Source organism: Micromys minutus, assembly GCF_963924665.1.
Source record: "Micromys minutus genome assembly, chromosome: 8".
NCBI lineage: Eukaryota > Metazoa > Chordata > Mammalia > Rodentia > Muridae > Micromys > Micromys minutus.
Genome location: NC_137977.1, coordinates 55421821 through 55440294, shown reverse-complemented (window position 1 = coordinate 55440294; position 18474 = coordinate 55421821). Strand labels below are relative to the sequence as shown.

The 18474-nt window shown below is 41.5% G+C and overlaps 1 protein-coding gene across 1 annotated transcript in view; it reads right to left on the bottom strand.

Annotated features, from left to right (window-relative positions):
- MBD2 (methyl-CpG binding domain protein 2) overlaps window positions 1-18474 on the bottom strand; it is a 56400-nt gene that overhangs the window by 6621 nt on the left and 31305 nt on the right. The window contains exons 4-5 of the mRNA XM_080920311.1: window positions 3562-3652; window positions 1670-1847 (exon numbers count right to left, since the gene is read on the bottom strand). Coding sequence (XP_080776437.1) covers window positions 1670-1847; window positions 3562-3652 — 269 coding nt within the window. The remainder of the gene's footprint in view (window positions 1-1669; window positions 1848-3561; window positions 3653-18474) is intronic.

Sequence of the window (18474 nt, the reverse complement as noted above, 5' to 3'; positions counted from 1 at the left end):
TCACTATCATCATTACAAAGTAATGGCGCCAAAGTTCAAAGGTCCTAGAATGGAATTTCCTGTGATCTCACCATTCAATGAGTTACTTCTCCGAAACAATAGTTTGCTTATACTTCAGGGTGCTGTTAGTCTGAGTTAGGTTTTCCTTTCACTGTTAGTGCTGAGCACCTTCTGTGTCCCAGCCTCAGAAAGAAGGGAAGATCTTCACAGATGCAACTGTGTCCTCTCCTAGCCCTGACTGACTGATTACCTTTTTGTTTTCCTCAGTCGCCTCCCATCTTCTCTATGGTATGAGTATGTGTGCATATACATATGCATGAATAGATGCATGTGTGTGCATGTGTTCATGTGTCTATATGCTTCTGGGAGTACATATGAATTGCATGAGTATGTGCATGGATAGGTTGTGACTCTCAAACTCTTAAATCTTTACATGTAACAAAGCAGATATAAGTAAACCTCTAAACTGAGTTTGAATGAAATAAGCTCATGATAAGTAAACTAAACTTTAAAACACAACTGTGCCTTCTTTAAAGGCAGCAAAGCTGTCTGCCACCTTCTTTAAAGAAAGGCTGGCTTGCAGACATGCAGGAAGAACCACAGTTGCAGTGAGGGTTAATGGTGAGGTTTGAGGATAGAATACTTGCCTTCAATGCTAGAGGCCTGGGTTTCAATTTCAAGCACTACAAAGGCAAACCAAAACTAAGAAGAAACTGCAAAAAAGGCCAGATGGATGAAAGGTGCTCATTAGAGCGGAGTTCCAGGGGGACAGACTGTGACTGCTGCATTGAGCATATGACTAATTTGGTGAAGACATGCCTGAAACTGTGACGGTCACTCTGAAACAAAGCTTATTTTCAAGAGTACTTTCCTTACCAAGATCTTTATCGCAAAGCATGCATTTCACAAAAGCTCTGCATCCTTGTTCTATCGCTGTGTGAAACATCATGACCACAAGCAACTTGGGGACAACGAGGTTCCTTTGGCTCACACTTTCCTATCACAGTTTATCATCAGAGGAGTCCAGGCAAGAGTCTGGAGGCAGGAGCAGAGGCAGGGGCCGTGGAGGGTGCTGCTTACTGGCTTATCCTCACGGCTTACTCCTTCTACTTTCTGACAGCAACCAGGACCTCCAGCCCAGAGATGTCCACCAGTCACTGCCCTGAGGCCTACCTACAGCTCGATCTACTGGTGGCAGTTGATCAACTGAGAGTACCTCTTCTTAGATGGTTCCTCCTGTGAGTAGTTGGCATAAAGCTAACCCTGACACCTGTAATACCCAAAAGATGATCTGACAGATCCATCCTTATAGATACCGACCCCCTTTTGGGGGAACTTGTATGAACACAAAGATGTCTTGTCTATGGGACGTGAGGCTGAACACAAGTTCACTCCTGCTTCACATACTCTTTACACACTCAGTGAGAAGGGAATTTCTATGGCATTTTTAATAGCTTAGCACATGAAACAAAGTTGTATGGCATCAGGTTGTTCACTTATGCTGTTATATCAGACCTGGAAAGGCTTCAGGTGTTGAGCTTGGTTTTAAGTTTTGAACCCAGGATGATCAACTGTTATCAGCTGTGGCGCTGAACCTAGTGGCTTTCTTTTAGAAAAAAAATGTCTAAGGCAAAGTTGAGGTGTGTAAGATTATGTTAAAATGGCTTACCTAATGTCTTCATCCGTAACAATGAAAGCTTTGCAGAGGGGTTGAGATGTATTAAGCCAAACAGCAGGGTTCTTTTCCACAGCTGCAGAGACTTGTCCTGTGATAGGCGCAGAGCTTGTATGCAAAGCACTAGCCACAGCAGATAGAAGGGTCTCATCATTACTACCTGGACCGACTCCTACAAGGAGAAAGCAATGCTGTTAAGAGAAAACCACTCCAGAGCAAGTGGGCCTGCCACTGCCTAAAACAGCCAGTATGTTAATGCTCACTTAGGATTATTGCAGTAAATATTAAGAACACTGGTGACTATCAGTTCCCATGCATTCTTCACGTGGTCCACAAGCTGCTCCATTGGGAGCCTCTGTGCCACGCCGCTTCCACACTGTTCTCTTGGCAGGTTGTTACCATGCCCGACATACACATTGTGTTTCACAGGCCACTCCAGCGTGGCACCATGCACACTAGCCCCAGACATTCTATAGCCGCCCTCTCCCGGCTGTCTCTCTGTCCTCCAGGAACTCTGCTCACATCCCCTGTAGCCCAGTAAAATCAAAGCTCTAGAAACTTGTAATTTATCAATCAGATGTATATATGTTAAATTCTCAATTCATAACATATCCACACAATAAATTCACTGCCAATTAATAAAGATATACACCGCACACCTAGACAACATAAAATTGACCAAGTCCGCCTGGATCTGGATCATCCTGCCCCATCTCTCCGTCCTGAATCTCTCGCTTCTCCTCCTCTTCTCTCCTTCCTTGACTTTACCCCACTTACCCTTCCTTCTCATCCAATGATAGGCTTCGCTTTATCCTGTACCTGCCTTTCTGAATAATGACGTCATGCTAAATGGAATGATATTTGTAAACCTATCAAACCAACAAGGGACAAGCCACATCCATGCAATAGCTACTGCACCGCAAAGGATTGAGAAGAAACAGTGGCAGAACAGTTAAAGACTTCGGACAAAATTTCAACTTTAAAATGCATTTCTTAAGGCACAAACTTTTGAAAAGTTATGTTTGTTTTCTCAAAAAAGATCAACTACTTAAGTAATTTAAGACCCTGTAAGATCACTATGCTATACTCAAATATCCCTGTTAACATAACTTGGATTGATTTCTTCCTATTTAGCTTTTAATGACAATTTCCAATCTCTCGGCTTATCATCTATACTCTGAGACTTCAGAGAAGGTCAGTGCCAGCATGAAATGCCCAAAGCTTAGTTGTCACTTTCAAATGACCAGAACCAGATTCCTCAAAGTAATAAGAGCTCAGCCTCATGTTGTGGGGGCCTCTAACCACAGCAAAATTTAAGTGATCCAATCAAAGTTCTGAATTTAAAGCAATAATGTCTATGGACATACAAGTTTGAGATAACAACCCAACTGTACACTTGGAAGATCTCTGAAAAATCCACGCAAAATCAATATTGAGGACTGAAATTCTAATACTTGAAAAATAATGTAACTCTTGAATAGGGAAGGCCTAGCTAAGTGAGAGCAATAGTCTATACACAAGCAGGAGAGCTTGAAGTTGTTATTTTGGTGTAAAAGAGAAAGAAAATGCTGGGGTGAAATGGTGTTGTAAATAAGAAACATGGAAACCCCTTTGCTCATCTGTTAAAGCAAATTTAACATTTCACACAGAAGAATAAGAGAGGTTAAAGTTGACACAGTATACAGAAGTCTTGTTATGACACATGTGTGTCAAGTATGCTTCCCCTTGGTTTACAGTGTAAGAGGTGTGCCATCCAGTAAAGCACATGATCCCCCAAAGCAAAGACCTGCTGGTATTGGTCAATTACGAATGCACAATATCTAAGTACAGTGCCTGGCATACAGTAGGTACTTAGCAAATATCTGTCCAACTATATGTAGATATACCTTGAAGACCTTTAGGTAGCTCCATGGTTTTTATAATTTGTTCTGTTACATCTGATGCACTAAGTCCTTGTAGCCTCTTCTCCCAGAAAAGCTGTAAGGCAAAAATAGCAGTGTTAGCATGCATGTCTGACACAAGGGAGGAGCATACCTGGAGATGCTGCTGGATAATGAAGTCAGTTCAATGGCCTCCTACCGTGTTCTGATTCTTTCCTTAGAACAAGCTAGATGAAATGCCAAACAAGAATTCTTTCAACACACGGTAACTCCTTCAGACCACACTACTGAAAAAGTGTTTTGATTTTCCAGACTCAATTGCTTCAGTATTACAAATTGTTGTGTTTTACAAATGATACATAACTGATCATAAAGTATAATTTAAATTTTTAAAATTCATTTAGCATAAAATGCCAATGTTAAATTTTATCAAGGAAATGAAAAACTAACCAATAGCTTTATGAAAACATGGTTTTTCTAAGACATTTACATGTTTAGCCGTTCAGTACACCTTAGGTGATAAATCCAGCAATGTGTACTTTTATTTTATATGTTTTCAGATGCTAGTCTTTCTCCCAGACAGTTATCCTGGCTCACTGAATGTGTGCATCCATGTAGCATCTTCTCTGAGTCCCTACAACACACTACCTTTGTGGAGTGCACAATCAACAGTGGTTCTGATCCTGTTTCTTTTTAATCTACATATATTTACTGTAGACAAGGAAAAACAAAGGCTTCTCTAGGACTCTCCTCCTTCCTTTAATCCTAGATAAGAAGAGCTGTTGCAAGGGTGGTACTGAGACATCTGTGTGATAGACAGCAAACAAAGCAACAGAACTGAGCTTGTGGGACACATGAACGCCTGGGAAACTCCAGCACCTGTGAGTGTACAGCCTTGATCATGTTTTACCTCTTTGAAAGCTTTAATTCTCCTTTACAGATGAGGGAGCAACAGATATCACACAAGAAAGCTGTGGAGAGTCAGTGAGGTGATGCGTGTCAAGTGCCTAACATACACTAGTCAAAAAATGACTGGACTTACTTTAGCAACTCTTAACTACTTTTACGGCCTTCAGAAGCTTAATGTATAAAGTATCAGGTAACAGGTATCAGACACATGAAAAGATACGGTAGTATAATTCTCCTGTGGCAGAATAATAGTATGTTCTATTTATAACCTCAAACCTGGAAAAAGAATCATTTCCAACAAAGTACTCTGAAGACGTGTGTACATAGTTAATATAGTTATGTGTATTATCTCTGCCTGCAAAGTAATATCAACATGTACCCAATATAAGCAGGTCACTCAGTACTAAGAAGATGGAGGTTAATTAAGAGTTCAGTGTAAGTGTGATGATTATAGTAAGTGTCCTGAGAAATCCTTTCTGCATTCTCTTTACTCCTTGATAGGAAAATATGTTTCTTTTGAATACCACAGCTACTATTTTTAATAATTAAAGGAAATAAAACCCAGTTAAATTCCTAATCAATAATGCAAAATTCAGTGCTGGGAAGATGACTGTCAGAAGTGCTTGTCTTACAATAATGAGGACCTGAGTTCAATCACAAAAATCAAAGGAAAGTTCCAGGCAAGGTGGCACAGGACTGAAATCCCAGCACTGTGACAGAAGAGAGAGGCAGGTTCCTGGGGCTTGCTGCCAGGCCAGCCAGCTTAGCCTAACTGGTAAGATACACCATTGAGAAAATCTATAGGTGTAACAGCTGAGGTTATTCACACACACACACACACACACACACACACACACACACACACACACACACACGTCTGCATGCATCCACACATATACACACAATATAGATGTAGAACCCAAAGTCATGTATGTTTATGTTATATACATGGCTATGTATGTACATATGTAGGCATCCTACTGTTTTACATGTTCATAATCATTGTTCAACTTACTACAGAAAACTGCCTATGTACTAGGCATGGGCAAACATCTTGCAATTATTCTCTAAACAAACAACATACTGACAATTTACACACCAGTCACATCAGAATAGATGCTATAAGTAACCTGGGCATACCCTAAGGAATAGAGGAAGATGTGGAATAATATGTTGGTTTAATACTGGCATATTCACAAGAGACTTTAGCATCTTATGGGGCTGGATATCAGTATGTGACTCTAGAACCAAGTTCACGAGGAAGAAATGACTCTATGTCCTAAAGCCTGACCCTCACAAACTCCATTTCCATGGCACTGGGTTTTATTAACTAACTGTTGTTTCAGGTGATTCTGCTATGGGCCTAAGAAGCCTCGTTTGAGTCGTGCTGAGATAATGGCCGTATCCACGAAGGAGCGCACTGCTATCAACACCACGTGATTTAATTTGTAAAAATAAAACAAAAGTACCAAAAAATAAAAGTATGGGAACTATGGGTGGATATGACTGCTAATATTCTACACTAAAACTATTTCCAGAATTAAGAAATTATTTTGAACCTATCAACTCTAATGTTTAACTTTAAAAGTTGTCAATCAGAAGTAAAACTACACAAAAAGTTAAAAGAGAATCATGAAAAATACTGGACTGAAACATAGTACACAGCTGTAGATATTTATCAAGTCCTATTACCACCGCAGGGAGCAACCCAAACTCTAGGGATCTGCTTTCACTAGCCTGGGCTTACAGGTCAGCCCTAAGGGAAGAACAAAGGAGGGAAAGTCTTTTGCCTAATTGTCTCTCAAATTCCTCTTGAAGCCTAGGTGTTTACCAGGATTAGATTAATTCATCTGGCAGTCTTCCCCAGCTAGTTCATGTCCAATGGCAAGAACAGGCCAAGTGCAAGTAGCCTAGCTTCCTCTCTGTGCTGTGATAAATTCACTGACAAAAGCAGCTTGAAGACAGGATTTATTTAGCCTACAATTACAGGTCATAGTCCTTCCTTTCGCAGAATGTCAAGGCAGACACCTGAAGCGGCTCCCCACCCCCCATACACACTGAAAATCAGAGATGGAATGGATACATGCATACCTGTGTGATTTAGCATGCTTTCTCCACTCTTAATATAGTTTAGGACCACCAAGCCAAGGGAATGGTGCTGCCCACAATGAGCTGCATCACTTAAAATAATCAAGACAGCCTTCCACAGATATGTACACAAAAGGATCTAGAAAACCAGATGTAGATTACTTACTGTTTCTAGAGACTCTCCTTCCAAATGATTCTAGATTGTTTCAAGTCAATAACACTATCACAGGAGCCCCCATTTTACCACAGCTACCTAGTCTCCCCCAGCACATTTTATAAACACCACCACTGTCCTTAATTCTAACAAGAAAATGAGATCTTACCTGCCTAATTCAATTATGTCCTCAATTCAGTCTTGCTGCCTGCTCTGACACCAAATGACCATTAAATATAATACTTAAGAGAAACATTGATTTAATAAATGGATCAAGTCCCAAAATCAGTGCCCTATCTATCACCTTGGGCTATTAAGTATGCTTCTAATCCTTACCAACAAAATCCTCTAAATGCCTCTAAGCTCTTATCAACATCCAGAATACTAGGAAAAAAAAAAATCAGATAGCTCCCACATGAACACCGCCTTCTATTGCCAATAGTCTCAGCAACACTGGATGGGATTAAGCATCATTAAAACCCCAAAGTACCTAAACTGTCCGTAATGGGCAATGCTGTCTTTGGGGAAAGCATTTTAGTCACTGCCAGGCCTGGGTCTCTGTGCCATCTTCTCTCAGGTCTTGGTTTAGTACACACATTAGAGCATCAGTGGGGCACAGCTGCCTGCACTTTACCTACGCTGGCCTGCCAAAGGGCAAACATGAAGATGTGTATAAAAGCTGCTTCATTTGTGACGTATGCCACCAAATACGTTTACTGAAAGTAAAACTAATTCAAGATCCAACTCACAGTTTTTGTTTTTTAACTGCTGAGGTCTGGTTTGGCTTGGGCTGTGGTTGGTTTGTCTTTTGAAAAGTATCAAGATTGAAGAAGAAACAGAGACCACAAGAAAAGTCACAACAATAATGGAACACCAGAAATTGAGTTGCTAGAATGTTGATCATCATACCCCTCCATCCTGAGAGCGTAACTCATACTCTGAGCAGATTTGTACTCTTTGAGAAAGTAAAAAGCAGGGAGTCCTAGGTGGATGAGTATGGGCATGACTATGCCAAGAACCCAGCACCTCAGACCCATGGGAATGGCAAGGCTCTCCCTGGGGCAGACCGGGGGAATGGCAAAGCCTTCCACTGGTCCCAGTACCAACACTGACAGTATTTGCACAAAGTACCAACCACAGCTTCACCTTCTCAGATGCCTGCAGCCTAACACTGCTACACAGACACCCCCCCCCCCACACACACACACACATACATACACCAAGATTAGCTAACCCACCTCCTCACTCAGGTGAATATGATAAACACTGAATTTCTGGGCTGCTGGTGTCTCCATCAGAACATGAGTTCCAGAGGGCAATAGCGTTCCCCCCAATTTATTTCACTGTAGAATGATTTGTTAAAATAGTCAAAACTCCAGTGACTGTTTAGGTGTAGAGAAAGGGCTCATCCAAAGTTCAAATGAGGCAGTACAAATATACTCAGTCACGGGTTCTCAATGTCATAGAATGAATAGCAACAAGTGACAAGTACCACTTAGTCAACCACAAGCACAGCCCTGTGCTAAATGCTTTGTGATAGGAATTTAGTCTGCTTGCTGTGCCATTTTGGAAAATAACTATAAATTAATATTTACAGATATAAAGAAACTGAGGCATGATGAGGCTGAACAAGGAGTGAGCAATGCAACTAGAATTAAAGTCAGGTTAGAACAACTGAACAATCCTACTCCAAACAACACAGCAGGAGGAGTGCTTAGTGCCCAGCTCTCCACTGGACCAACTGGCACAGCCTTGGACTCTTCTACATGGCATCCAAGATGGATGAGAGACTGATCTATCTTAACTCACCAAGAAAGCTACTGAGTTTGTCTGAAACCACTTAAAGTATAGGTTCTATTTAAGGGACCTACAGACAAATACTCTGAAGTCGTGTCTGGTGTCTGCCCTTTCCTTGTGCAGAATAAAGAGGCCCCAGTGAGCAATACCTTTAGCTAAGCTGGTGTAGAGTTTTGGGAGCTATCAAACTGTTCTTTGAATAGTTCATGTGATTTTTGAAATATTATTTATAGACTCTGAAAATAAGCTTTCTAGAAACCCAGCTGCAAAATGCCAATCACCTAAATCAACAGAATTTCTAGAGGATGAAGATTTTAAAATGAGACTATTCCTTTAAGACAATATTTCCAGGAATATAAGGCTGGCAATGCAAATCAGTAAGTATTTCATGAAACAAATGGAAAGGATGCTTCCTAAGCATGCATAACTGCGAGCTTCAGTTTCCCTCAGTAAGAATTCTATTCTAGACGACCTATGCCAACACCTATTTCTCATATCCATAGCCGAAAGTCTCTACCAAATACACCACCGTTACTTATAGCTACAGTTATTCCCTATTTGAAAACCATCTGTATCTGTACAATGTTAAAAAATTCAATGGCATAAAAATATCTTCCATATTTACTCAGAAACTCATCTTGACAGTCAACTGGGAAGATAAAAAATCTCTAACTCTGAATGGCAGGGTGAGCCTTAGACTCAGACCAGCATATATTCTAAGCCTTAGTTTTCCAGTAACTTTATGAATTTGGTGGCTATCCCTTTAAAAGCATCAGTTTCCTTTCCTATGAAATGTAACAATAAAAACCACTACAAATGGTTATAGAAGCTTAACAAATCCAATACAAAAGAACCATATGTTCACTAGTATGCCTATCGTAAATGTGGATCAAAAATTAGCAGTTTGTCATTTTAATGAAAATCTCAAGGTAGAAAGGAACAAGACAAAAATTAATTTTCAAGGACATTAACAACTGGGCCTTACCACATGTTTCAGTATCTGTCCTTCCCTCCCAAATTTTCTGTGGAGGCTTTTTTTTTAAGATTTGTTTATTCATGAGTTGGCTGTTGCTGTCTTCAGACACACCAGAAGAGGGCATCAGATCCCATTACAGATAGCTGTGAGCCACCATGTGGTTACTGGGAATTGAATTCAGAACCTCTGGAAGAGCAGTCAGTGCTCTTAACTGCTGAGCCATCTCTCCAGCCCTCCTACCCCCACCCAACCCCCCACTCCCTTGGAGGATTTCTTGCTACTTCAAGTACCTTTAAATGCCTCTCTCTCCTCCTCCCTATCTCATCCACATCCAAACCAACTTCCTCCCACCTGGACCCAGTGCTGATAGCAAATCCTTTCAGGAGCAGAACCAGAGACAACATCTGAGAGACTAGAGAAAAATAAAAACATGAAGCCCCCTTTTAAAAACAACTAAGAACTCTTAGGGACCAAGAGCACAACCTCAAACTAGGTACAGGGCTTTTCCTTCTATAGGAGCTACTCTAAGTACAGGGCCCCCTGCTCTACACACAGGCCCCTGCTCTACACACAGGCCCCCTGCACTGCACCCAGACCCCCTGCTCTACACACAGGCCCCCTGCACTGCACCCAGACCCCCTGAGCTGCACCCAGACCCCCTTTACTGCACACAGGCCCCCTGCACTGCACACAGAACCCCTGTGCTGCACACAGGGCCCCCTTTACTGCACCCAGACCCCCTGAGCTGCACACAGGCCCCTGCAAATGTGCACGAAAAGGTGGTATAGGCAGTAATGGGCAGAGTGGGAAGAGAATGAACCTGTGCTGGACAGCACTTTGGGGTGCACTGTATCAATCAATCTCACCCTGAACGTTTTTTCAAAAGGACAACAGAAAAATCAATTTGTCTGGACTTGGAATAACTCTCACCTTACACACACACACACATACACACACACACACACACACACACACACACAGAGGCACTTCCAAGGCACAGCTGAGATGTGAGTAGAAAGGGAAAAGCCTAGGGCAATGCATTAGGCAGAGAAATGTTTTGGTTGTTAGAAATGGGATAGTACAGTCGGCACCAAGGGGTGTAGACCAATCATGCTGCTATACATCTTGGTAGCTGCTGGAGTCCCCAGACTGAAGCTCTGCTTTAGGCACTTGTGGCTGGTGAGAGCTTTGCTTTGTAAACGTGGATTGTTGCAGCACAGACAGGGCACGGTGGCCCACCTCCAGCCCATCAGTAGTCAAATGAACGAAAGCCTATAAAAGATCTGAATCCTTTTCTCTTTCAAGTCTGGTGGATGGCATAGGCAGCTTTTAATTAAGAGCTCCCCAAACTGTAATTTCTTGTTATTTTTAGTCTGTCTGTTTCTACACTGTGGTGATGGCAAAGCCCTCAGAGAAACATCAGGAGAGCTGGGTTGTGTCTGGAATGGCAGGCAGGAGAGAACGGGGAACAGAAAGAATCTGTGCTGAAGTCACCAACTGGTTTGAACAGAGAAACCCTCCCCAGATACAAGTGTCTACAGCAGGGTTTTCCAAGCTGCTTTCTGACAATTATGGTGGATCTTTGGTAGCCTTTTCTGCCTGGGGCACCAGGCCATTTCTAACAACCTAAAAGTGTAGAAACTAGCCAGACAACCATGGGTGTCAGAGAAAGAAGAAACAAATTGGTTTAGGATACAAATTTCTGGTCCAGAGAGAGCACAGAACTGAAAGGTATTTACCACAAGCGGACCCAGATCTCAGAACAGAGACAGCAAGAGCAGCCTGGAGCCCCAACCCTGCAGGAAGCCCCTGCCCCAGCTTGTCCTTCCAGAGCCTGTAAGACCCCACCTAAGCACCTGAGCTGGCTGACTCTCAGAGCACTGCCAAAAAACTAGGCAATGACCAGGGAGCACCATGAGTAAGTGAACAGAAATGAAAGGTGTCTGTGGCTTCTTTCATTTTGCTTGATTTTGGCAGGTATTGTCTTACTGGTCTTTTGCTCATTTGTTTAGATTTTATTTTTTGTGTTTCTTGTGGATTTTTTGCATTTGTTTTTGTTTCCTGTTGTTTGAGAGTTGTTTTTTTATTTGTTTTGTTGGGGTTTTGTTTTGTTTTGATTTTTGTTTTTGTTTTTTTCTGAAAGAGAGAACATGAGGTTGGATGAGCAGAGATGGGGTGAGGTCCTGAGAGGAGCTTGAGGAAGGAAGACATGATCAAAATATACTGTATAAAACATTTACTAAAAATATTTTTAAAGTTGAAATTCAGTCATTTTCTGACGAAAATCAGGCTATAAAAAGCAATTATTAATTATTAATAATAAGCTAGAGTCATTCTAAGATTACTTATATTGGAAGATGTGGAGTCTAAAATGTCTGAAACATTTAAAGACATGACACATACATCAGAATGTAAAGGACACGTAGATTTTAGAAGGAGCTCTCAGACCCACAGCACCACAGGGCACATTACTGCAAAGATGTCACACAGAGTGACTTCCATGTCAAGTACAGACATAGTTAGAAAGCACAACTCGAAAGCTGGTCTGAACACACATATTTACATAAGCCCTTCGTTTACAATCATCCTGGGTTCCTCTAACTAAAGCATACAGAAGAGCATCCCTTCAAATCCAGCTATGCAAAAGACTGAAATTTATTTTGACTTTCATAGATCATCTTAAAATGCATTTTCCCTTTTGAAAATACATTCTCCATTAAAATAAAAATTAACTCAACACTCAGAAACATGTTCAAGTTCAGGAATGAACCTAAGCCAAGGTCTTTCAAAACTATTTTGTAAGTATTTCTTTCTGGTTATTTCCAACATAAACCACCCCATACTTTCTCATGGTGTCTCAGGAAAAAAGGGCTAGATAATGATGAGAAATGTATGGTACAAAGTGAAGCTTTATTTCTGTAGCTGCAAATATATGTCTGTGTGTTTTGTTATGTATGTCTCATGTGTGTGTGTGTGTGTGTGTGTGTGTATGTGTGTGTGTAATCTCATGTTTAACCTAAATAATAACAATTTGGTCTAGACTGAGGAACAAAGATAAAAGGAAATGTCAGGACCCATGAAGATGAGAGAATAGCAAAGACCTACAATGGTTTCTCAGAATTTTGCTAAGAAAACTCTAGTCTACACACACACACACACACACACACAGTGCCATATATTCACAACATGTCTAAAGGACTGGGCTCATCCTAAGATGTGTGTGAAATGAGTCCACCATCTGCAGTACTAACGTTTCCCAGAAGGTTTAACTCACAGCACAGAAGGAAACGAAGGAAGAGTAGAAGGAAGACTACATAAAGAGATCATGAACCCAACGCCTGCACTGCATGTATCAGGAAGTCCATGAAGCTGATCCCCAGGAAGAACCTCGAGGCCTAATGGATAAACATGAGTTCCATGGCCCTCCTTCACCTGGGTAAGCCTTTCCTCTACGGCCAGAATGGCAAGGAGAGCAATGGGCAAATATTTTGTTTAAAAAAAATCATGCTATGTCAGTTGGATGTCCTTACACTAAGACATAAATCCACCTTATATCAAATACAAGGTCAATTCTTGGTGGACAGTAACTCTAAATTAATGCAGCTAACCTAAAGGATTACATTGATAACTGTCAAGTAAACCAACAGGTCTTAAGAAAAGTTGGAGACTGGAGCTGAACAAATGAACACCGTAATAAAAGACGGCATGCTCGGCACGCAGAAGGTCTCACCCTCCTAGTCTCAGCTCACCAAAAGACTTTCTTAAAATTATGAGCACATGTTTCTCAAAAGACCATCTTAAGAGAATAAAAAGGTAATCTATAAACTCAAAGCAAATATTAGGATTTATATTCAAATATACATAAAGAACTCTTTGAATTGATGAGAAAAAATCCAATCCATTATAATAATGAATAAAAACTTTCAGCTACCAAGCTGATAGTGACCTGAATTCCATCCTTAAATCTACACAAAATATTAAGTAATAAACAAATTAGAAGTACTATATCAGAAAGAATTATCCACATGGCCAATCACAAAGCTGGTTATTAGTGCTCCTACTCACCAAGAAAATGTGCACTGAACCATGAAAAACCACTTAGTGTGCACTGAAACATTCACACTTCTGAGGACTAACAACACTAGGTGCCAACAGAGACTTGCCATGAACTGCATGCACCCTTTGATGGATGTGCAAATGTAAACATCACCAAGAAACTGTTCAGCAGCATCTTATACCGCTCAGCACACGTTCTATAACCCAATGACTCCTCTCTGGTTTAAACCCAAACTTAGAAATACATGCTAGAACATTCCCTTGAAGCAATATAAGAATCACTAGTAACAAGGGGGGGGGGAATCAATGAAATAAAGGCACAGACATAGACATATTAGAGAAAAGTTAAGCCAACTTACATGTGGAAAGATTAAACACTTGGGAAATTCAAGAGAGTCAGAAATTCTGAAAGATTGAAGAAATGTCCCCAACAAAGGGAAGAAATTATCTATGTCTACTACCCATGCCTGGGCTGAATGAAAAGAGCTGAGACACACACAGGGCATTCCTCTTTTGGTTTTGCTTTTGAAACAGGAAAAGTCTTAGCATACAGCCCAAAATGGCCTCAGATTCTCTATCCTCCTGCATCAGCCTCCCGAGTGCTATGATCACAGGCATGCACTGCCATACCAGGCTATGGGCATCTCTCTCTCTCACATGTGAAGTACAGGCATACGCGTATATGATATATGTGTACATACTTTTTGAATGAATTCCTTAACATCATATACAAAACAGTCAGAAAAGCAAGCAGGTCGTGAGAGCAAGTGCTGGCCTCTTCACCAGAAACCCTGAAGGCGGACAACTGTGAAGAAAAGCCCTTGGAATACTAAGGAAAGTGAGATTTTTTTCAATCTAGACTCCCACCAGCAGAAAAATTAGTATGCTCAAATAAAATAAAGTCATTTCTAATATGCAAGTTTTCAAAAACTTCATCTCCCACCATATTTTTTGACAAGCTCCTGGAGGCTTAATTACTAACTGAAGAAGGAACATCCTCAGATAAAGATGAGAATGCAGAAACAAACCCATCAGAGGCAAGCCCAGAGCTTCATCTGCACAGCAAATCTCAAGAACTAACAGCTTCAGCAGAGGCAAGGACAATTCCAAAACACCCAACAAGGAACAGACAATGCTACCAGTAGGGACATGGCAGAGCTCCTCAACATGATAATTATGTAGAAAGTCTAGCCTGCCACTGCAGTATGTGGCTTGCCCCATGAATGTTTAGTCCTAAAGACAAACCGTGACCTAATTCAACCATGTCCCTAACACTGATCAGCCAGCAGAGCAGCAAGAGGGAGGAAACAGCATCAATCTACCACTGGAAGAGAGCAAATAACAGCACTAAGAATTAACAGTGAAGGCACCTTCTGTCAGGTGCTTTACTGGTAAACATGGTTACCATAAAGAGAAAGGCAGGAACAAAAGCAGGGTGCCTGGGAGCAGAAATGAGAGGCATCCGGCTCAAGCAGCTCTCTCTCTCTCTCTCTCTCTCTCTCTCTCTCTCTCTCTCTCTCTTTTTTTTCCCTGATTTTATTGGCTATATTTTATTTACTTTTCAAATGTTATCTCCCTTCCTGGATTTCCCTCCATATCCCCTATCCCAACCCCCCCCCCCACTTCTATGAGGGTGTTCACCTACCCACCCCTTCCCACCTCCCCAACCCTGACATTCACCTACACTGGGGCATGGAGCCTTGGCAGGACCAAGGGCTTCTCCTCCCATTGATGTCCAATAAGGCCATCCTCTGCTACATATGCAGTTGAAGCCATGGGTTTCTCCATGTGTACCCTTTTGATAGTGGTTTAGTCCCTGGGAACACTGGTTGATTGATATTGTTTTTCTTATGGGGCTGCAAAATCCCTCAACTCCTTCAGTTCTTTCTCTAACTCCTCTATTAAGGACCCCTTTCTCAGTTCTATGGTTGGCTATGAGCATCTGCCTCTGTCAGAGCCTCTCAAGAGACAGCTATATGAGGCTCTTGTCAGCATGCACTTCTTGGCATCAGAAATATTGTGTGGGTTTGGTGGCTGTACATGGGTTCAGGAGGGGAAGTCTCTGGAGGGCCTTTCCTTCAGTTTCTGCTCCAAACTTTGTCTTCGTATTTCCTCCTGAAAATATTTCCCCTTCTAAGAAGAACTGAAGCATCTACACTTTGGTCTTCTTTCTTCTTGAGCTTCATGTGCTCTGTGAATTGTATAGTGGGTATTCTGGGCTTTTGGGCTAATATCCACTTATCAGTGAGTGCATACCATGGGTGTTTTTTTTTTTTTTTTTGATTGGTTACCTCACTCAGAATGATGCTTTCTAGATCCTTCCATTTGCCTAAGAATTTGATGAAGTCATTGTTTTTAATAGCTGAGTAGTACTCCATTGTGCAAATGTACCATATTTTCTGCATCCATTCCTCTATTGAGGATCATCTGGGTTCTTTCCAGCTTCTGGCTATTATAAATAAGGCTGTCAAGCAGCTCTTATTTTTATAACACTTCTAATATTGTTTATCTATATTTCATTTTTTTAGGGAAATTCTGATAATTTGATCATAGGTTAAGGTTAGGAGCCTTGCTCATTGTCACTGACCTAGCAAATGCAAAGCCCTGATGTTCCCTCCCCAACACTGCAGAGAAAGTCCTGAGTCACCCGCACATGAGTTCTCATGTCTTAAAAGGAGCTGGGAGCATAAACTGTCGGGTGTAAATGAGGCAGTTATAAATACCTTCATTTTAAGTTTACATAAAACACTCCAACAGTAACCCTTGCCTCCATAAAGAACAGTAAGTTAATATCTCAAAACTGGTTTTCCCTCTTGGGTTCCAACCATCCTCTTTTACTATCCAGATCTCCAATGATTTTAAAAATTATTAGTATTCTATTATCCAGCTTCCTATTTTATTATTTATTAAAACTACTGGGCAACTCTTGGTGTTTCCATATTCCTGCTAGGGGCATTAATCTTTCAGCTCTTTTAAAAAGTCTTCCCACAAAAGCAGCTGACCTCAGTCAATAAATCTCATCAATTATCTGATGGCCTTATCGATTATGTCCTCACAGCTTATCACGATTTCTACAGTGATCTTCTAGCCATAAGCTAATCCTTATACTATGCATAATAGCTAGGTGAAGAGCTCTGTCTAGAATGTTCTCCTCATATTATGTGTATGGGTGCATTGCCTGCATACCTGTTTGATCAGCACTTCTATGCCTGGTAGCTGCTGAGGCCAGACGAGGGAATTGGATCCCCTTAACCTAGAGTTACTAATAGTGATGAGCTGCCAAGTGGCTACTGAGAATTGAATGCTGGTCCTCTGGGAGAGAAGCAATTGCTCTGAAGTGCGGAACCACCTCTCCAGGCCTCCTTTTAAAGCCCATGCACTCTCCTGCTCCTGTTGCTCATTGCACCTACTCACAACATTGGATAGTACATAAGTATGTTTCTACCTCACTGCCATACTAGGTGGCCAGCTCCTAGAAGAAAAGTGCCAAACCCAAATTAATATCTCAATAAATGATATAAGTCCAAGCAACAAGTGATCATAGCCATAACCATGAGGTGGACACAGGGGCATCAGAAGCTTAAAGCCATCTGTTCCCATCAGTCCCAGGCAACTTTGTCTCAAAAGACGACAGAGAAGGCATAGCATTAAGTCATGTTAAGGTCCTTCAACTCAGCCTCAGGGCTTGAGCAGAGACTCCTTACATCTTCATGACAGAAGAACTTGTCCTGGTTGGTGTTCTGCCACCATGACCATATTAGAGTCATTTGGGAAAAAGGATTCTCAATTGACAAGTGCCTCTGAAAAACTGAGCTATGAGCAAGTCTGTCAAGCATTTCTTGATTAATGACTGAAGTCCTTGTTGTCCTGGAGCTGACCACCTAGTGTGACAGCTGAGGGTCCAGCTCACTGTGAATGCTGCCATCCCTAGGCAGGTGATCCAGAGTTATAAGAAAGCAGGCTGAGCAAGTCATGGGAGCAAGTTCTTCCATGGCCTCTGCATCAGCTCCTGCCTCCAGGTTCCTGCCGTTTGTGTTTCTGCTCTGATTTTCTTCAGCAATGAACAATGATATGGAAGTGTAATACACCCTTCCATCCCCAAGTTTCCTTTTGGTCATGGTTGGTTCAGTTTGATTTGGTTTGGTTTGGTTTGGTTTGGTTTGGTTTGGTTTGGTTTGGTTCTTATCACAGCAACAGAAACTTTAACTAGATGAGTATGAAGAACGAATCAATGGGAGCAGGCAGAAAGCAGAGAGAGAAAACGGTAATTCGGTAGTGTAGGGCTAAAGGAGAGGGTGTTTGCTGTTGGTTCACCTTCACCTCAGAACCACGGGGCTCAGGGGAGGAATGGGCTGTACCTATTGGTCTCTTGTTGATTAGGCTTGTTTGTTTTAACTAAGTGGGACTATAATGTAGACAAATGTGTTTAGTACTAAGAAGTTCTTTTTTTGTTTATGGGTCCTGCTTGATATTCTATATAGTCCTGGCTGTCCTGGACTCACATGTAGACTAGGCTGGCTGCAAACTCACAGATAGCCATCCTCTGCCTCCGGAGTACGGGCAATCAAAGGTGTGCACCACCACGATAAGCCAAGAGGTTCCTTTTTCAAACCCTAAATTCCTGATTTCCATGTCAACCTTTCAAACTGAGTAGCAGAGGGCTGTTTTCCACTAGGAGAGTGTGCACAAGCCTTCACTGCACAGCCTACTTTTACTGAAAATGCTGTAAACACAATTGTAAAGAAAACCTGTTCCGTTTTGTTATAAAGTGACTCACCAAGCAACGAACATCTGAAAGCTTCCTGGTGTGCAGTGGTAAGAGTGATAAAATAAAATTGACAGAGAATTAGCTAAAGGGGAGTGTTAGGGTGAGGCTAGTAAGACTCAGCGCACAGTAAGGTTTGGGGTTAAGATGCAAGAACAGCAGAATGCTCAGGTT